Below are 21,920 nucleotides of genomic sequence, written 5' to 3' on the forward strand. Positions count from 1 at the left end.
TGTGTGTGTGTGTGTGTGTGTGTGTGTGTATGTGTGTGTGTGTGTGTGTGTGTGTGTGTGTGTGTGTGTGTGTGTGTTTGCATATTTTATGCCTCTCAGTTTGCCTTCACATCAGCCCTCCGAGACATAAGCCATGCTGTGTTGCTGAATAAATAGGACCCCGTTATTATACAGTTATTATTGTTACGAGCAAAAATTATTCAAATACTCTCCACTGAGACACAACAAAACACTGATACAGACTAAACACGATAAGGTAAATCTCACATCACAGACATATATTTAGCAACAGAGATTAGGCACACATGCAAACATACCTCACACACACCGACACACACACGCAGCTCCTCCATAGTTTGCATCATTAGGGCCAACAGAGCTCATTAGTGCATGTTGGGATTCAAAACAGGACAATCCCCCTGTTCGAGCACGAATACCTACACTGAATTATTCAGTAATGTTCGACAATACATTCACTTCCCATGCAATCAACTGCTTTCTATGCTTTTAACTGCTAATCCAGACCATCACAAGAACAAATGCTGCCCACTTATCATCATGGGTTGGCACAAAGACGGTGAATGACCTTTACATACTATTCCAAAATGTGCTTATGCACGGTGACTGCTAGAATATGCTGATATAATTATCAAGTGTTCGAAAGTTTTAAGGGGATTCTAAAGGGATAACAGCATAAAACTAAGCAACATTAAGTGTAATTGGGTAGGAGAGAGCATCATGGGTAATTCCTAATCCATTAATGTGCCATTAATTCCCTCTCTGCCTTATCTCTAACCAGTCTTCTCATTCATTTCCATTTACCTGCACTAAATGCAAAAACATTCTTAGTACATAGTTTCTCTCCTTCAGCTGGGAGTCTGCACTTTTGACTTTCTCCCCCTGACTTCTTCCACACCCCCCCCCCTTGGTTTCTTCTTCTCAGGTGTGTTTTTTTCCTAAGAGCAATATGGCGATGGAGTCTAAACCAAGAGATGATACTGCCTACAGCGCGAAGAAAACAGCACTCCCATTACAACAGTGCTGATGTCTACTGCTGTTGACAGAGCAGAGGCCCACTGTAACATGAAAACACAGGGCATACACACACACTTAACTGATGTACCCGCCCCCAAACACACAGGGATGTATATGTGAACGGATTAGAACAGAGGCATGGTTACAGGTGTAATCACATGTGTTTCCCTGCTGGGTGCACCCGACCTTTCACATGCCTCCTTTTTCCAAACTCTCACGCAGGGAGCTGACCTGTTTTCTCTGCCTACAGACGAGCCGCTAGCATTTTCCTGACATTGCTCATGTTAACATGCACATGAAAAATGCTGCCACTGAGGGAAAAAGTGCCTACAAATATTCATTGGAGGCTGCTTAAAGGGATAATAAGCTGTTGCGTGATACTTTAAGTAGCACAGCTGGAAAGACATCTCTTAAAGGAATACAACTCTTATCCGGTTTATTGACTATACTCACTGACACTACTGTGTGAAGGTCAATGAATGTCAAGAGCTTAGAATATACCATGTATGCGGGCGTCATGAGTGGTCTGCGCTGACAGCTGTGTGTTGTATATAAAAGGTTGACATCACTGTACACACACAAATGGACAGATACTCACCACTGCTGTTTCTCCTGCTTCTCTTGTTTTTTACTCTCACACACCACTGTTAGTCCCCAGCTAGAAACACACACACGGAAAGAGGAAATTAACAGCAGTACAATTATATTTGTCCCAGAGATAATGAATATTAGGCTGAGTATGCCCTCTAGTGGTCATTCTGTTAAGAAGTCCCCATGCACTATTACAGATGAGGCAACGTATCCAATATTGGAATATTAATTATTAAAGTTTCACCATATATAATTCCTTTAGATCATTTTCTTGAAGTTAGCTCAGGGTGTGGTTGGTATAATTTTTACAGCTCTCGCCTTTCACTGCAGCCGCTTGTTGTTTTGCCATTCAGTAAATGTGAGGAGGATAAGAAGTGACATCGGTGCTACACGACATGTGCTCACCATGTAGCAGGACGGAGTTTCTTCTTCATACCCAGGTAGACCTTCAAGGTTTTCACCGCCCAATCACGCTCTGGACGGTTACTCTGATCGAAACAGAAGGAAAGTCTGAAAAGCTGTGGCTACAGAAACATGTAAAAGTTGAATTAAATCTATTTATCTTACTCTGACTTCCTTGTACATTCTGAGAGAGCTGGAATTGAGGATGAAATATCGGTCGTGGAAACTTCCAGAGGACAGTCCCAATCCCAAGATGCTTCGCTCCTCTCGGAATTTCATCATCCCGTGTTTGGATACATCCACTTTGCTGGCTGGAGGGCAGAATGAAAGATTACAAAGAATTCAGGTACTCAAAGAGAAACATCTTGCTGGCAGCAGGTTTGTGTGTTTACCCAGATACACCATCATCGGTTCCATAGCGAGGTGTTTCTTAATGAGCAGATGGGAGTCGGTGCCAAAGGAGTGAAGGATGGGTAACACTCGCTCCTGATAGTGCAGTGGGCGTTCTGATGGGGCGATGACAATAAACACAGGTTAATTTTAAAGAATCTGAAGAATCAACAAACATTTTTGACCGGACAAATCTCAGATCAACAGGTTGAGCTTTTGACAATCTGATTGACAATGGCATTTATTTTTGTAGCTACCCAAACATTTTCTATTCAATTGCAGATTTGGCATGCAAACATATCGCTCCAGAATCTGGAAGCACTTTGTGCTTTCACGCCTAGATACTAATCTTGAAAGAGCTTTTGTAAATCAAAGGTGACATCTGCAGTATAGAGATGATAACAAGAATTTCCTTTAGCTCTTCTTGTCACTCTTTCTAACATCTTTCCTGTTAACTGTATCATTCCTTCTTTGCCTCCTGTAATCAGCATTTCTGATTGATGGGCAATCTGCCAAGTTAGTTGAGTTTTACTGGCATTCGATAAGCCACCTACGGGCTTCCCGGTGGGGAACCAGATGGCCTACATACCAGGCTCAAAACAAACCACGACACACAGTTACATTAATGAGAGTGATCTTCCTGCCTCTGGAGCTTGTGTGTCACTTTGTGTAGGTCAAGCCGGGGTTGAGTGGAGAGCACTTCACAAGCTTTGCGTCATTGTTTTTATTTTGCCCAGGGACTTTTTTTTTATCTTTGATGTTAATGTTACACACAAAGAAATTTCACTTTTTAACCAAGTGTTATAAACTGGACCTGAATCTGTACATAATGTACAAACGTGTATACAAGCAATGTATTTGTGAGATACATTTGTCCCATCTTCTCACCCATTTCCTCCTTGTCGCTGACCTCCCAGCAGTTCCAGTACTCTTTGTCTTTAACCCGGATGTTACGCCGGTCCAGGATTTCACACGTCAGCTCTGCTGCTGTCATGGAACCAGGGATCTGAGGAAAGATGTAACACAATTACTCCAGAGAATAATTTTCCTTAGAAAGTGTGGCTAAACACTAATATAGGCAGTTGTTATTTCCCTGGGCCACGAGAGAAGTATGAGGCAGACATGTAAAGTGTAAAGCAATATTGTATAATTTGGAAAGGTCCAGGTCACCTTAACATGTTGCTCTGCTGTCTCTTTCTTTTCCTCCAAGTACACTGTGCAGATGAAGTGCCCTCCAGGTTCAGTGCTCTGAGTGTCCGGTACGCATAAACACAAACACACACACGCAGACAGAAAAGGTCAGACAAAAGGATAACAGCATTAGGGCAACAAATAACAGAATGCATTAATGTCCAACTGCAGCACACATCTGCATGCATAAAGGTGTGAAAACAATACCGGAGTGTTTATGCAAGATCGTGTGTTACTCACGGGAAACTTTGTGTTGAGTTTCTCTCGCACTTCGATGATGACAGTCATCTCTGCCAGCTGCTTCTTAAGCTGCTGCTCATTCACCTGTAAACAAATACACACACATTCATTTTCTCACACTAACAACTGAATCAAATGTCAAATGATGTAATACTTGAATTGCAGCATCATGCCACTCTTAAGATCTCTAGTTGCATCTCCCCGACTTTAATCTGTTTCTCAAAGTATTCTGCCTTTTTTTGGAGCCTAATCTTGCAGCCATCTATATCATATTTCATGTTCTTTGACATCCCACCCTTTCATAGGTTTGACTCATCACGTCAGACTAATAAATCAGCTTAGAGAACAAAATGTTTTGCCCTCCTGTCATCCCACATGCTAACAGTGAGCAGTGAGTCTGACCTCAAAGATGAGTGTGTAGTGCTGTATGAGGTCCTCTATCGCGCGGCCTGCACTGTAGTCCTTCCCATCGGTCTGGAAGAGTGTGGGGCCGAACACTATGGCCAGGTTATGGAGGTTCATCTGGTTCCACTCGGAAAAACGCTGCACGCTGAAACACAATCAGGGAAAATGCACATGGGTATTTGCAAACAGACATGCACACAGATACAAGATGATGTCAACGTGGGTGTGTTTCTCACCAAAAGAGATGGTTGATAAGGGCTTGTAGTGTAGCCTTGTTGACACGAGGAAGTCTGTTCAGCAGCAGCTGGTACTGGGAGATTTTCTGGCTTTCATCCTGAATGCCTGGAGTAAGGGAATAAAAGAGGAGAAGGATAGATACAATCATGAATACAGAAAGACTGTGAAAAGAAGTGAGTTCCCAGAGTGTGAGGAAGTGTACGACAACAAAAGGGAGAGAGAGAGCGAGAAAGAGAGAGGGAATGAATTTGTTGGAGGAGGGGATAGAGTTGTAAAAAATGAAGACAGAAACAGTGAGAGAGAAAGGAAAACAGACAGACATATTTTCCTGTGATCTGACATGCAAACAAGTTCAAACTTTCGAAAATCCTGTGCAACGTGATACACACAAGATGACACGCAGTTGCAGCGTCTCGAGCAAACTGCTTCCAAAATATTTTAGAGTAGTAAAAAATCTAACACTCAAGAGCTTGACTGAACTACTCTAAACTTTCTTGATGTGAAAATACCTTGCCCACAGTTTATTCCCCCTTTACTTACCCTTAAAGGTTTTGAGATGCACTGAAATTCAACATTAAGTCTGTTGGGTATACTTCTTAAGTAGAAAAAAGTCTCTTAAGTGTTAAGACGGTAAAACGGTCCAGAGAGAGGAATGTGGAATATCATAAAAAGAAAGGCTTATCCCTTTTTCACCTCCATTATATTAGAGAGGCACCAAATGTCAAACAGTATCTTCAAACCTGATTAAATAAACATACATGTATTTGTAAGGCTGGAAAGGTTTAGGAAAAAAGGTTTTTTGTGAATAAACCAATCGTGAAATCACAGCGTGACTATACTGTAGGGCACATCAAACGTCTTTGAATCTTACCAGCAGCAATTAGCCAGCTTTTGGGCTCCTCTAACGTGAACAGCCCATCCTCTAAGTCCCTGAAGAAGCGCTTGAGTGTGGTGGAGACGTCGTCCACCTGGTGCTCTCCTTCCCTCAGACGAACACTGCGGGCGTCACGGTGAAATCTCTCGCACAGCGCCGCCACACGGGAGTTCACACCGCTCTTACGATATATCCCCTCAGAGGTCAAGCCTAAGAAAAACAAAACAATCACACAAAAACATAATGTTACAAACACAGGCCATGTTGATACCATAAGAGGATGGACAGTTTGTTACAACATTCTTTATATCAATTATATCAAGTTGATATTCAAACTTTTGAACAGAAACATCATAAGGCCCAGTTTACATCTATGTCAACTGAATTCCTGATAGAAATACAGCATGTATAAAGTGTAAAGTCAAAGTATTCCACCTCAAAATGATCTCTTATTTTGGATGTGGGGAAATAAGAGATCAATATATGATATTGTTGCAACATTAGAGGTTGTTCATGAGGATAGAATCTATGGTCATTAGATTGTTGGTTCTTGTCCAATTCTAAGATTATGCAAATTGCTGCTCCTGCATTGTTCTTAAAAGACTAACACTTTGATACATATTCCAATATGACCTTCAAGAATGTGTAATCCACCATAATTCAATCAAAAAAAGACAAAACTGTAACATATCTGCTGTCACATTGTGGATGATGGGACCAGAGCAAAAAGATTTTTACAATTTGTGTCTGTCTAAAGAGCCCGGGGTGTGAAGATTTGAAAGTAATTTCCAATAGAGGGGATCTGGCTCTGCTGCTTTATGTTGCAATGTCATGACTAAAATCAACCAAGTGTGTATTTCTCAACTGAAGCTGGGTCACAGTGTAATTCCTTTATGACAGACCTGTCAGGACAAGATGATGTAGGCCAAATGACTGAAGTTCCTGATATGGCATAAGTCACTGTATAAAGGTTCAAAGAACTTGATAACAGCATTAAGGACGGTAATGCAAATGTGTCATCATGGTGAATGACCATTATCAGAAAATTAAGGGGGAAAGAAGGACATTTCTGCCCTGGTTTCCTGGAAAGCTGACCAGAGGGATTAACAAAGAGAAAGTAGAGGATATCAGCAAAATGAAGCCTCCCACTCACACACAAATATCCCTACACACACAACACATAGGTTGAACTACAAGTGCATCCAGTAAATGGCGTGTGAGTGAGAGGAGATCAAAAGAGAGGGAACAGGGGTTGACAGAAAGATGAGAGACAGCTAGTCAGAGTGAAAGAAGACATGTCAGCTGTTGGATTTGGGAGGTAGACAAAGGATAAGGGTCAAGAAAGAGAAAACATTACAAAAGAGAGAAAAGAAAAGCAGCACTGATGGAGACATGGAGCTGGAACAGAGTTATTTTGTTATCTTGCAGTCTGTTGGGCTGTTGCAGAGCCAGAACTCCTGCCATTAAACTCACATGAGGCCAAACACACAGAAAGCGCACAGTGTGCACAACAGCAAGGACCACAAAAGACCCCAATCACATACAGTACAGCAAGGTACAAGTAGATATACTCCTGTGATGTAAATGAAAGCAGAGCCATTTGTGTGGCAAAGATAAGGAGCATGAATATGAGTGGGTGCCTGTGATGTTGACACAGTGTGCAACAGAGGGAATAAGGTAACTCTCTAAATGCCCGTGTCTCACCGCACTGCGTGATGTAGCCAATGCAGCTGTGCACTATGACAGGTATGTCTGTCTCCGTCAGCTGCTGCTGGCTCAGTGTGTCTCCACCACTCCCCGCTGCTGCCTTAATGGCCGTACACCAGCCGGCAAAATCCAACTTCCTCTCTCCCTCTATGTACAGAGTCCTGCATAAAGCGAGAGAACAACAGAGGAGAAAGAAGGAATATAACATACAACCAGAGAAGATGGGGTGAAAACGTTGAAAATGTTTACGGTAACAATAAAGAATAGGATTTTAAAAAGTGTTTTTGACATTGGGGAGTTGTGAAGTCAAACAGTGGAGCAAACATGTATATAATCTATCACTATTGTAGCAAACAGTCTGAAACCAATATCCCCTCTCACCTGCCTCTCTCCACCAGAACGAGCACTTCATTATCTTGTTGAATTGCTGTGAGACACAAACACAGAGGAATCATGTATTATTCACAGTATGCCTGCGGTTCAAATGTTTCTTTCTGGTTTCTTTTCAAATGACTTTTTCAGTCAATAATCCTTTCTGAGCACACATCGATTTCACTATGTGTAGATTATATGTACAGTATATTATAAAAGTACTGTTTGTGTGCGTATTTGTTTTACTCACAGAGCTCATTCAGTTTGCGGAGGTGGATCTCCTCTCCCTCGCTGTCGTCCAGATAGGCGTGAAGAGTGGAGCCCACCAGCGCAAACCAGCCCACCTTGGATGTTTGCAGGTTCAAGCCGTCTTTACACTTCAGCCGTCCAATACGCTCAAAAGCCAACCTCAGCAGCGGCTCTGCAGAGGACGGGATCAGGCTCTGCAAATAAAACGGGGACATTGCGGCTTTGTAATACGTTGCACATTATTTATTGTTTCCCTTCTCTTTCGAGGAGGATTTAAGCACTTCAGTCAGAGCATTACTGAACCTCGCTGAGAAAATCAATACTAATTCAATTGTGAACAAAGGTTAAAGCTCTTGTAAAGTACTTCAATGGTAGGAGAAGAAAAAATGGTCTGTGTGGCTAGACATGCAGGAGCCATGGTTATGCTGTCCATCTACCAACTTGGCATTTATCTTTTTTTTATTCTCAGGTACAGCCACTAGATGCGATTTGGCCCAGCATTTAAAATTATAGGTCATGCACGATTTTGAGCACAACAATCCATTTGTTTTTACAAAAGGATTTCAGCACAATGAGTAGACAGGTTTCGGCGCATCTACTTCAGCATTACCCTCATACTGCACTGGCTTTCAGTAGTTTCAGCAGTACTTGCCTTAGTTATCATCATCATGCAGCTGACCATTATATCAGCTGTGAAGAATGCTGGAATAAGTGACACAGGGAACAAGTCACAATTCACTAGCCCTGTCCTGACCACTATACAGCCTACATTTTTCTTTTATACACCAGAGCTCTGCAATTTTTCTACAGAAAAGGATTTACTATGTGAAACGGTCCATCTGAGGAAAGGGAAAAGAACTTATGATTGAGTGTCTAGACACCAAATGTTTTGTGGTTACCTTGGCAATAGACTTGACCCATTCCTTGTGGCTGCCTGGGTCATCAGTGCCAAACAGATAGAGACGCTCTGACTCAGAGTACAGCTCAAAGGTGTGTTCATACCTGATTGGTTAGAAATAGGAGTTAGCAGAAATTGATCCAGAAGGTGATATTTACAAAGGGGAAAAAGCAGGACAGAAGTGAAAAGGATGCCATTTTGAGTCGAAAGATTCTTACAGCAGAGGTGATTTGGTTTATTTCACATTGCTATTTCCTAAAAGTAATTTAATACAGACAGTAAAATTAAGTGGGGATGGATTGGTGTGTGTGTGTGTGTGTGTGTGTGTGTGTGTGTGTGTGTGTGTGTGTGTGTGTGTGTGTGTGTGTGTGTGTGTGTGTGTACCCATGTCTATCATGCGGGTCAACAGCCAAACAGACGATCTCTGAAGCCTTCAGAGCTCCGTTGGGGTTTGAGTTCTTGTCACTCTCATAGTAGCTGAAGGTGCCGTCATTCAGCATGCACCAGCGACGACTGAACTCTACATGGAGGGGAAAATAGAGATTAACAAAATAGAAGTTCTCTGTCAGGATTACAGAAAAACTACTGTCCTGTTTCCATGAGCCTTGGTTGAAAAGTGGATCACAGGCCAAGGAAGAACTACAAATAAACACCTTCAAATTGCGAAATAGGGCGTTAGGCCTCTGCAGAGGTCTGCGTGCCATTTTGACTTTATTGTGTTGCTAATAATGAAGCCAATTTTTTTGAACTGAGATATGACTAAGAAAATGGCTTCACAGAAAAATGGTAAACAACATTCTGCACAAGATACTATGATATGAACTCCATTTGTAATTTTAATATGCATAAGAAACATCTTTCAAATATTATCTTTGAGTTGTTTTGTAATATTAGATGTTTGTAAATGGAGAAAAATAAATCAAATGAAAAACATTTAATGAATTATTATGTGTTCTTTTTATTGAGCAAGTAAGTGTAAGTGTTGGATGTTGTGTTTAAATACCCTCTTTGGCCTTGCGCTCTGTAATAGCCCGGGCCATAGATGCAGTCTTGTAAAGGAAGCCATTGTAAGACACAGAAGGTGCTGGCAAGTAATGTCTCGCCTCCATGCCTCCACCCACCTCTGACTGTGGAAGTTCTGCAGGGGAACCAAAAATACCATTATTTTATTGAAGAAAACCTTCTTGGGTAAGAACATACTGTACAGACTGTCATTTTCTGGGAGTCTATCTGGAATAGGAGACGTGCATCTGGTAAAGTTAAATGGAAAATGTTATACATCCCAACGCTCCTAGGTATGACAGGAATGTGCATATGGTTGTGTAACATAAGTATAAGGAAAGTGCACTCGGAACTCACTGATTCTAGTACCCTTAAAATATACACATATAAGGATTACAGTACATACAGTTTAAAGCAAATCATCATGGATGTAATCTACATACACATACTGAATACATGAGACCCATCTTTAATAAATTATTTAATGAGAACAAAAGGTGCTTGTATGTCTCACTGTACCTGTGTTAAGGTTGTGGCTGATTAACTCCGCCTGTAGAGATTGTGCGTGTGCAGTGGCCAGGGAGAGAGCAGAGGGTGCACTTGGCATACCAGTTGGACAATTTACATCTGCACCGCAGAAGATCAGGCTCAACGTCTCCAGCACATCGCTGCACTGCACATTTATACAAAGAGCCTGGCGAAAAGGAGAAAAGAGAGAAAAATCAAAACATGATCAAATCCTCATGTACAGAAATTAGACATTTTAGACAATGATGTGTTGCTCATGCAAGGAAAGGTCAGATGCGTTATGTACGCTATTTAGGCATGGTGAAATCCTACTAAATGAGCATATCAGATGTCAAATTAGCATGTTTTTTTTCAAATGACTAGAATTACAAAATCTTAATTGGCCAAAAACTGGTAAGACGAAACAAGACACACTTTTAGAACACTATGAAACCACTGTCTGGTTTTTAGGGGAAAAGGCTATACAGTGGGAAAGGGAGATGACATGACAGGAAAAAAAAAGAGCTTAAAAAACGCCAACAAGTAAGAAAGATTCTAAACTGATGACTTGTAATTGGTCGTCCATCTGCTGATCTGGCTTTAATTATACCATGTGATGCTTTGGCAGCTTGGTTTTAATGGAAACAGCTGGGGTCAAACTCAGAGTGTGTGAGCATGTGTTTTTGTGTTGAGGTGGTTAAAACCTGGAGCAGGCCCTACTGTTCCATAACCAGTGTACAGCTTTCTGATTGCTTGCTTTGGTCAGTACCTGTCAACACTGCTATGCCTTTGCCAAGAAGAAGATATGCAGTGTGTGTTGTTTGTTATCTTTAAAGAATATATGATATACTCAACAACAACAACAACTAAAGTAATTATTTTGGGATTTATAGGGACTGTGGAGAGTATTATTATGATAAAACTTAACAATTCATTTAAATTGCAGAGCCCACTCTTAATCCTCTGTATGCAATTTTAATAACAAAAAATCTGGATCCATTTCATAGTGATTGGTCTGTAAGACCCTATGATCCATATGAGCTTTATTTTAGTGGAGCACTGGTGAGCTGGGCATAGATTTGAGAGCTGATGATAAGCTAACTCATGTGGTCTTATAAACTTTTATTGCTCTTTGTGTGAGCCTGCACAATTACTTGTAGGCAGATTTAACATTTTACTAGTTGTAATGCAAGTCTCATAAGTGGTATTGAAGTGCTAAATTTGCAGTATTTTATTGTCCGTATTCCTGCAGGGACTTTATCAGTATTTTCATTATTTCCACTGAATACAATTGAAGTTATCACTATTCTTTTTATGTGCAATATGAAGTCATGTGACCAAAAACATACAGGTTTGACAGGGAAAACAATCATCTTTAACACATCTTTGGAGGAAGAAAAATACAGTAGTTTGTTGAAAAAAAACCTCAAAACTTCCATAAAGGAAAATCTTCCCATATATTTTAGTTCCTTTTGGTGGATTATCATCGCTATTTGGAGATTATTTACTTTTAATCCAGGTGATGCCTGACAAAAAACTTTATATACCTGACAAACAGGAACAAAACTACATGGTTTTATAGTCTGACATTTTGTCCAAATACTGTACACTCAAATGTAAGAGAAGTAGGGGGAGGCAAAATAGAAAAAGATGTTATGAATGAGCAAAGGAGGATGCAGTGTTTTCATAGCTGAGGAACTCAACTTAGATTTATGCAATTACACACAAACCCATGTGCCCACACACACACACACACACACACACACACACACACACACACACACACACACACACACACACACACACACACACACACACACACACACACACACACACACACACACACACACACACACACACACACACACACACACACACACACACACACACACACACACACACACACACCAGTCTGTCTTCTGTTAAAACCTATAAACTCTCTTGGATCTGATTGAGAAATTCCACAGTGCTCTGTCACACACACAGACAGAACCCCTCCTCTATTTGAGCAATTTGTTAAACCTCAACACACACACACACACGCACACACGCACACACACTAATTAACAAAGATTAAAATTGCAAAACATGCAAACGCACACAAAAGACACAGAGATCAACTGCATTTCTTTTTCATCACCCTAACCCTAACCCTAACCCTCACCCCATTCTATAAATCTAAGCAAAAACCTGTACTTAGCTATCTGGACACAAATCTATGCTCCAAAAGTCTCATCATATACGTGTCACGCTAGTGCTGGTATTTAGGGCCTATAGGAAAGTTATTCTAAGTTTTCATTGCTTTTAATAGCTTCTTCACATTTACATATTAAACAAATAAAACGGGTGTTGTTTTCAGGATCACTTAAACAACTTATGGCTCAAAATGCAGGGGACCAATTAAAAGTGGAAATATTGTGCTGTAATAAGGCTTTTAATACACAATTAACCAAAAGGAGAGGCTTGTATGTAAGAAAATATTGCAGAAACATAAAGACTTTAAGAGACATTTCTGAATTTCCATCTGCATTACAAATAAGAATAAGTCCGGTAGAGTTGTGCATGTTAAGAGGTAAGAAAAAAATCATTGAAGTAGTATCCTGTCTATCCACTCTATCTTCTTTACATAACTTTGTCTAAATCATAAATTAATTTAAAAAATGAAACATCCATTTCTAAAGCAGCTGGAATCAATTTTAGTCTCGACAAATTCATGTAAAAGTCACATTTTATGAAAGCAGAAAGCAAGGCAAAAGGGAATTAAAAAAACAGTCTTTTCTTTGAAAAAAAAGTTTGACAGACATTTTTTATTGTCTCCTTTTTCCGCTTGGATCTGGCATTGCACTTTCTATTTTCCTTTGCCAGAGACACATTAACTATATTTATTCTGCATCCTTGTTGTCTTTAGCTTGAATATCCAACACAATCGTTTTTTTGCCAATCATTTTTTGGGGAAAAAGCTCAACTAATATGATCACTAGGCTATTACAGCCCAACATTTGGGAATATTGTCCTCTACAAATACAACGTGGTGGTTTTAGCCTGCTCAGTGGCACTCAGGTTGATAGAACGGATGCCCATTTGGTGACTCTATCTTATTCACTTAACCGACAAATTGACCTGCAATAAAAGTCAATACTTTAGATTAATCCCTGCAGGCTAACATTAGCCCCCACGCTACAAACTGAGCCACAGAAAAATATACTGTAATTTGACCGCAAGCACAAAGCAGTGCAGGGAGAGTATCTCGCTACAGACAAGTGAAGTGTGACGTTTTGTGATAACTTTATGTGTGTGAGTGTGTGTGTTCCAGTAAAACAAAACCAGCCATCTGTTGCATGTGAACATACATGTGAAAGCATGCTGTATGTAGGTCAGTGTCCTGTAATGAATCAATAGCTTCACCATGTGCATTCTGACCAAGAGAACCAATCAGAACAAAGTACAATAAGGAAAAGGGTGTTTGAAGACCTCACACCCTCCAACATCTGCTGTCTATGAAACAGGGAGTAATGTAATCACACACACACACACACACACACACACACACACACACACACACACGGAAAGAGAGAAGGGAATTTAAGAATCCTTCCCAATTTCCCCAGAGAGTGAGAAAGAAAGAGCCAGAGAGATTTTATCTGGGTGTGTCTGAAATCACTGGCCTCCATCTGGCCTCAGCAGTTAAACGGGACGGAATCGAAGGAAAAGAAAGTGATGAGAGGCACAGAAGAAAGAAAAATATTATTAGAGGAGGATGAAAGCATTTTGAGGGGCACATTAATCAGTCCCTGATTGTACTTGGCTACAAACTGGACATAATACACTCAGACCTCCTATGTACAGACACACACATGCAGCCCACTCTGCTTTGTTCATTTGAGCATATACCGAATGTTCAATAAAGAAAACACACATTTTTTCGTGTGTGTGTGTGTGTGTGTGTGTGTGTGTGTGTGTGTGTGTGTGTGTGTGTGTGTGTGTGTGTGTGTGTATGCACTCCCTTGTATTAAATCCAGATGAGAAAGAGCAGTTATCCACATATGTCCCGTCATTACCTCACCAGGACAGAGAGGGAGATGGAGAAGGAGGTGGAGGTGAAAATCCAGACGGATGGAAAAGGGAAAGAGAAGAGGATGAATATATGGCATTGAGGGAAAACAGAAATGCAGACACACAGAAAAAGACTGACAGAAAAGTAGGAAAAGAATAGAATAGGGAAATACAGACAGCAGATGTTCTATGACTTAAAATCCTAAAGTGTCAATGTTGAAATGAAGGGATTAAGTTGGAAGTTTTCTTATTTTATGGAAGCCACTTTCCAAAAGTATAAAAAGCACAAAAACAGGCATATAAAAAAGTTTAACTACTGCCTCTCAGCTGGGTCTGTTTGCTATAATAAGTAGTGAAAACACGCTGAACGTCACCAACACAAAGTCAACACAACTCAGAAGACTGGGAGTGGTCATGGGCTGTGGTTGTTCAGTTGGGGAGACATTAACTAATACTTACTTATGCTTATAACAAAAATGTGATGTGTTATATAAAATGGGATCATAACAGTGTATGGATTTTAGACTCTTTGGAAATACAGACTGTGTCATTGTGTTTTTGTTGCACTTGAAAAAGTAATGAAGTCTTACTTGTTTCAAACTTGGCACATGCATACTATGCCAACACTTCCCTTTGTGTTAAACAACTCAACACCGTACTGTACATTTCTCTGCCAATCATCTTTTATGCTCCACCCAGTGCTCTTTGACCACTTTTCCCTCTCATAAACAAAGGAGGGGGGGGGGATTTAGGGGATGATTGAAAGGCTTTGAGGGAAGTTATAATTTCAGTGTATTATAATAAGACACCATGAACACACAGTGTATGTCTGGTGTATAAAAGAAACACATTTTAAATATTTCCTCATAAAAACCTGTTTTTGCAGAGGAATATGAAAGCCAATTATTGAATGAAAGGCTGTTGAAAGCATCAATAGTTGACTACCTAAAAGAGAGAGGCAGAGAGAGGGGGGACCCAGAGCAGGAGGGGATAGAGGGAGACAATGATGCCCATTGACAGAGGTGAGCCTATCCTCTCGTAACAGAGAACACATGAACACACACACACACGGAAGCACAGACAGAGGCAGCGACACAGACCAAAAATGCAAAAAAGCCACAGAAACATGCCTACACACACATTTAAATGCATGTAAATGTATCTCCACCCACTCCCAGTGGAAACTATGCACACAATAACTCTAATGTGCTCGCTGACATAGAGCTACAACACAACAGTCCTTATAGTCTCAAGATAAAACTATGCCACACAAACCACTTTAAATATGTGTTTGTTTTAGAGCAGAGATCCAAAGTCCATTGACAAACATTCCTGAACTAACACTACCCTGCAATCTGTAAAACCCTACTGAACTACTGAAGTAATTCACAAAAACACACAAAATACTTTCAGTACTCTTTCCTACACCTCACCAATACACACACGCTTACCTGTAGCTTTTCAGTTCCCTTCAGTCTCTCCTGTGTTTGAGTGTCAGTGCAGACGCACGCAAAGTTGAGAATAGCAAAAACTAAAACCAGTTTATGATGCTCGAGTCTAGCAGCAACGTTAAGAAAGAGAGCCTGGAGTGAAGAGATCAACTTTCTTCTGCAGTTGCAGCCAAACAATGAGGAGGGGTAGAGAGGGGGAGGTGGAGTTACAGCACATTCCAGCTACAGCCGTGAGTAATGATGTCACATTCAGAAAAAATGAAAGGAAAAACAAAGAGGAAAGGAAACTGAGAAGTGGAGGTAAAAAGCTTGCAGTTGATAAACAAACCTGAGCCAGAGACACTCCAGTACTCTCACAGAACACAAACTCCTGTTTCTCTCTACTTTTCTCACACACACACACACACACACACACACTGCAGAGTCTATTCTTTCTTAAGACACACCCAAGTGGAAAGAATACCATTGCAGAGCTGAGGGAAGCAAAGTATTTGGATTTAAGAAACAGGTAGAGCAGCATCTGTCGGAAATGAGAGGCAGTAAGACAGACCATGCCACATTCTCAAAAATCGCAAAGAGAGTTAACCATCATGGAGGAGGTTTAAACCAAAACAAGCAATAAGGAAACATCCTTTATCTCCTTTTGCACATCTTAAAACACAGTTACTCACATAAACAGTCTTGAACGCTTGATGGAGGAAAAATAGAAGCCAGTCAGGTGCTCAATGTGAGTCACTCACTCACTCACACGCACAGGCACACACACACACACACACATAGACACACACACTGTCTGTGAGCATTCCACATTGTTTGTGGTAAGTGGGTTAAGCAGCTAATGAATGAGCCAGCAGGGGATGACACACTAACACATTCACCACACACAGCAGAGCGCAGCGGGGGCACAACATAAAACCCCCGACTCTAGCAGTCCGGAAACGGCCCCCGAGGGTCCTACTTCTGACTTTTACTGACCATTTTTATCACTTTGACAGGGCAAAAGTCTGTGTTTTCTGAGTACCCCATTACCTAGGACGTATACACAGGTAGTCCATCCTGAGAGGGCTCTTGTCTACAGGTACTCTAATTCCTAACTTCTTTGAAATGTCTTCCCTACATTGCTGATTCTCTTACACCACGAGTATGAGCTGACATGTTTCGCAAACTATTGTGACTCAGAGTCATGCCAGGAATTCACAAGGGGTTATTTTGTAACAAATAAAATACCACTCTTATTACTCTAATAGGAGCGATGTTCACCTTGACTCTGAATGTAATTCCTTCAGATATTCAGCCTCATGAATGCCTCACTTTGAGTTCAAGTATCAAATGTAGCTGATCAGCTAACTGAAAAAGGGGAAAACATCACGCACTGAAAGAGTTAACTCTAGACTGGCTACTTTATTGTCACTGAATGGAAAATGTGAGACACCATACTTATTTTGGACTTTTATGATGGGTTTGATGAGGGATTTCACAGTTGCTTAAATTAGTGTTGACTCCTAGTAGGTTATTTACAGCGAGCGATTAACTTATGTGTTCTGCATTCTCTTGAACTGGTTTCAGAGGAAAAGCCTGTTTTCTGTATCTCTTTCTGTCAGTGAATACATTAGACTGATTAGTTAAAAAATCGCCAGGACACTTCGTTATTCTCAGAGTCCTGGTCTGATTAGTATGCACTCAGATGTATGGTGTTTGTATATGGCAGTGCAGTGATCAGTCACAACTCAACTTGTGACCCTCTATGAGGCATAAGCACACAGCTGCAGGATAAATAAGTCTTAAAGGATTGACTATGTTGTGTGGCAAAGGGAGCCGTGAGTAACTACATTTAACCGTACCAGTCAGAAGACAAATAAATGATAATAACATCGTCATGATGATTCGATTTAGATTCTTATGGTCATGATTTAGTTCAAAACATTACAGAGGATGCTGATTTCAGGATCTACTCCAGTGTGCTTTGCGCTAATTCATAAGGCAGTGGAGCAAGATATATAATGAAAGCTGGATAAAATGTGTATGAGGTTATGGAGATTTTTTATTTAACTGTTATATATATGCATTTTAAATTGTATATATGTAACGTAAAAACAAGGGTTTCAATCAAACAAGTGATTTTAAACTTACATTGTTGAGCTCTTTCTGGTTTCCGTACAGAGGGTGGTACTTCCTGTATTTGCCCTGCCTGTACTTATTGGTGATGAAGCGGCGTCTCTCTTCGCTGCAGCTAGAGGGGCTCAAGGCTTCACTTGGCGGGACGTTAGCTGCCCAGAAACTGTTTACCCGCTCGTTGCCCAGCAAAAGGAACACCTGCATGAGGTAGGGTTTAGAAGAAGTATTTCCACATTAAGTAAAGTAGGAAGCATTCTTGTAGAGGCACCGTCTCAGGACAATAAAAAACATGTACACTGTGCAGTTTATCAATTACCCACGTACATTTTTAGTAATCATTATCATTGCATTATATTCATCCCTATTTAATAAATATGAGTTCCAAATAATGAAACACCGCCACTAACCACTGCCTTAAAAATGACCACAGAGTTGAAGGCGAAACCTGTGTTACAATTTGCCAGTGTTAGCTTCACGGGCTATAATGTGTTAGATTAATAATATTATACAATTGTACCTGATAAACTGCTACCTCAGTATACATCTGCAGCTTAATCTGGGTTTAAATATCTTAATACATTGGCTGTGAATAAGGAGTTCATTTTTTGATGAAGACAGTTTGATTATTTTTTCTTAATAAAAAAAAAACCACAACAACTCTGACAACGTCTGAAGATGTGTGTGTATACCTGTATGAGCTCCTCTGTCCAGACTTTCCTGTCCATCTTCAGACTGCGCACCTTTGAGATGCTAGGCCCCAGTCCTCTGTGTTCTCCTGGAACACACAAACAAACCTTTTGAAGACTGTATTATTAATAATATTGTGAAATTCTACCAAAAAAAAGAAGCAATCTATCCTCTGTGTTCTAAGCTCCTTTTGAAGACATGTATTCACTGAAGATACTCAGGAAACATGCTAACAGCAATCCTACATCTTTGAGAAGCATTAAATATTCACATTGACAAAAGTAGAACAAATTATTACACAGAACATCATGGCCTCACAAACCTGCGCATCGTTTGCAGATCACCACACACAAGTTGATGGCCGCCCATTCGGGCTTTGGAGCCTCACAGTCGGCACAGAGACTGTTGCTAGGCTCCTCCCAGATCCGATCTGCCACCTCGCTATTTGACAGCGCCTCACCTATGGCATCCCGCATGGAGTCAACCCACTGCACCCGCAGCTGCTCTGACTCTGCAATGAAACTGCGGAGAGACACAAACACACGGCCGAGTGTTAGAGCCGACATGATGGTGTTGATGACCACCAAATGAAAAAAAGCCTGTGTTTGCTCCGTGGTTGTGAGTGTTTCCGTATGCTCCTGAATCCTCTGAGAACTGACTCTTCCTCGGCTCTTGTTTTGCTAAATATACTGAAGTCAAAGACTGGAAACTTTACAAACACACACACACACACACACACACACACACACACACACACACACACACACACACACACACACACACACACACACACACACACACACACACACACACACACACACACACACACACACACACACACACACACACACACACACACACACAACACAGATTTTATGGCTTGACATAGTCTCGCATGCCTGAGTTCTTCCTCTTTTCACTTGCTAACAACACAATTATCTATGTCCTTAAAACATACATACACAGATAGAGTTGCAAAAATGTGCACTTAAAATGCAACACAACAGTCCAACTCTTACACAAATACACACGCCTTTTCAGCCTTCCCCATCCTGTCAAGCTGATCCCCTTGCACTGCAGGCTGCGGATTGTCGGCCAAATGAACACACACACACACACACACACACACACACACACACACACACACACACAAAACACTTGGGCACACATATCTGCCGCAATTTTCTTCACATACACACACACACTTATACAAAAGGCTTTTCACATTCTCCAAAGATGTCCAGCTGAGGACTGTGAGTGAAGCTGCACGGTGGGAGTTCTCAGTAAAAAAAACATGATCTAATTTCCCTGAAGCACCAAAACCAACTCCACGGTTGACTTTGCAGAACGATTGATTTTCTTTTGCTCTAAAATCCTTATGGTTAAACATAAATCCAGCGTACAAAAGTATGTGTATGCACAAGATGCTTGCAGATGATACATAAACAAAGAACAACCAGGTCAGAAAAAGGAGCTCACTGTATAAACATGAAACAAAGTGATGGAAATGATACAAACAAATACACACACAGACAGAGTTGTGTCTCCATCCTTAAAGTAAAGTGAACACACTTCTCAAATGGTTTGAATTGACTCAAAAAATGTAAGGGTTTGGAGTAACGTCTTGCATTTTGTACACATGCAGTACCTGAATATGCGGTAAGGGCGTTGTAAGATCAAAGCCACGACGATCTGTTTCTTTAATATTTCCAACATTCATCTCAATGGATGTGATGCCCACTCCTATACGATAGTCCTGCAAGAAAAACATTTTTCAATCATTTTACTGCTTCTTTAATGTGAAGAAGGCTGAAATAGTCTCCAATTGTTTATTTTCAGAATTAATCTTACATTTACAGGATGATGCAAGTCGAGTTTAATAAACTAATATTACACTAATGTATCTTTGTATAATTAAATATAACACTGCAAACTGTGCATATATGATTGAAAGCTGCAAAAAATGTTAGCCCTATTATCTTTTGCTTTATGAAAAGGCAAAAAAAACATGGAGGCAATGATTGTGTTAAATATGGATAAGTAGATGCATTTTAATTCATCAATAAAACCCTTTATTGCGTGCAGTTTAACACTTCTATAAAGTATTTTGCAAAATAAACACTACACTACTCGTCTGTGTTTTGCACACACTGGTCTCTGCAGACACACACGGAGGGTCCTTACCTCAATGTTTTTGTAGAGAAAGACTTTATCTAAGGCAACAACAGTATAAAGTTTGGAGCGTAACCCTCTGAGCTCCAGGTTGCCCTGAAAGTCGGGGGCGAAAGGTGAGCCCGGGATCATGGTGCTGCGCAGATGGCGCCCCCTGGTGCAGTCCTGCAGTACAGCCACCCATTCGTTTCTCTCCCCTGAGGATTGTGCAAACACATGAAAAGATGAACGCCTTTCGTAAAATAGGCGTGCAACGAAAACAAAAAAAGACATGTTGCATAATGGGTATGTGTAAAATACATGCACGTGATTTTTTTTAAACAGGAACATCATTTTTTTTGTGTGTGAGCACACAGATTAACCGTCAAAACACAGACAGACCTTCACTTTCAGCCCTGAAGATAAATGTCCGGTTGTTTGTGACGACCTCAAACTTCAGTTCCCCCACGCTGCTCACATTGGTAATGAAGGCAGTAGAGATGATCCCCTTGGAATACACCTCCTGTTACACAACACAGACAGAAATAACTTCTCTGTTAGACGGATCAATATCTAACATGCAGGTTCATGCGTCTGGAACATCTCAGAGAACTTTCTTCTAAATAAACATATCCATTTTCATTGACTCCAAGACACATGTGTGTAAAGCATGTCACCATAAGACCCAGGCGCCACATAGACAATGCTCATTTAGTCGCCTTCATAAAGCACTACATATACAGGCATCTTTTTAAGTTTAACTTTGTCTTTCTATTTGTTGTAAACGTATTTGTGATAACTGACCATTCACACTATAGGTATACTAACCCTGCTAGCTTAAGGTCATATATATACACACACATAAACACATGAATTCAATTTGTCTACATAGAAAACATTTGAGGCCATTAGATTTATATTTTTATGCTGTTCACGTCCAAAGTGACTCATGTGATCATGGGATGGAGTGACTGTACTTGTTGTTACCTTCTCATTGTCAAAGTATCTCAGGTAGTCGACATCCAGCTTTACCCATCTTCTCTGATAATAAAGGGCCCTGTGTACAATAAAGACACACACAAACACAAATTTAAAAAAGGTGAAGTACAAACTTTTTTACCATTATACAAAAGGAACTGAGATACAGGTTTTGCAAAGCTAAACTCGGTGGAAATTTGAAGCATTTCAGCATAAGAAATGTATTACTGTTATGTTGTTGTTATTAATGGTTGGCCTTATACTCAATGCAAAGCATATAATAAAAGCCATTAAAACAGCCCTCACAGTGAAAACATACTTTGATCTGATATGTAAGGCATGTTGAAAGTAAGATGCACTTGAAATAGCGAAACCTCAGCTTGTG

General features: G+C 40.5%; 1 protein-coding gene across 1 annotated transcript in view; it reads right to left on the reverse strand.

Moving 5' to 3' along the window:
• Positions 1 to 21,920, reverse strand: part of LOC134879997 (arf-GAP with Rho-GAP domain, ANK repeat and PH domain-containing protein 1-like) — a 48,684-nt gene that overhangs the window by 5,872 nt on the left and 20,892 nt on the right. Inside the window, 25 exon segments of the mRNA XM_063906627.1 lie at positions 1,634 to 1,693; positions 2,032 to 2,114; positions 2,194 to 2,339; positions 2,421 to 2,534; positions 3,307 to 3,424; positions 3,589 to 3,666; positions 3,850 to 3,933; positions 4,252 to 4,399; positions 4,491 to 4,596; positions 5,363 to 5,575; positions 7,070 to 7,233; positions 7,454 to 7,499; positions 7,695 to 7,887; positions 8,593 to 8,695; positions 8,976 to 9,111; positions 9,595 to 9,729; positions 10,113 to 10,287; positions 17,735 to 17,917; positions 18,409 to 18,494; positions 18,729 to 18,928; positions 20,055 to 20,071; positions 20,073 to 20,162; positions 20,591 to 20,775; positions 20,960 to 21,080; positions 21,545 to 21,614. Coding sequence (XP_063762697.1) covers positions 1,634 to 1,693; positions 2,032 to 2,114; positions 2,194 to 2,339; positions 2,421 to 2,534; positions 3,307 to 3,424; positions 3,589 to 3,666; positions 3,850 to 3,933; positions 4,252 to 4,399; positions 4,491 to 4,596; positions 5,363 to 5,575; positions 7,070 to 7,233; positions 7,454 to 7,499; positions 7,695 to 7,887; positions 8,593 to 8,695; positions 8,976 to 9,111; positions 9,595 to 9,729; positions 10,113 to 10,287; positions 17,735 to 17,917; positions 18,409 to 18,494; positions 18,729 to 18,928; positions 20,055 to 20,071; positions 20,073 to 20,162; positions 20,591 to 20,775; positions 20,960 to 21,080; positions 21,545 to 21,614 — 3,054 coding nt within the window.

The sequence above is a fragment of the Eleginops maclovinus genome, chromosome 18, assembly GCF_036324505.1.
Source record: "Eleginops maclovinus isolate JMC-PN-2008 ecotype Puerto Natales chromosome 18, JC_Emac_rtc_rv5, whole genome shotgun sequence".
Taxonomy (NCBI): domain Eukaryota; kingdom Metazoa; phylum Chordata; class Actinopteri; order Perciformes; family Eleginopidae; genus Eleginops; species Eleginops maclovinus.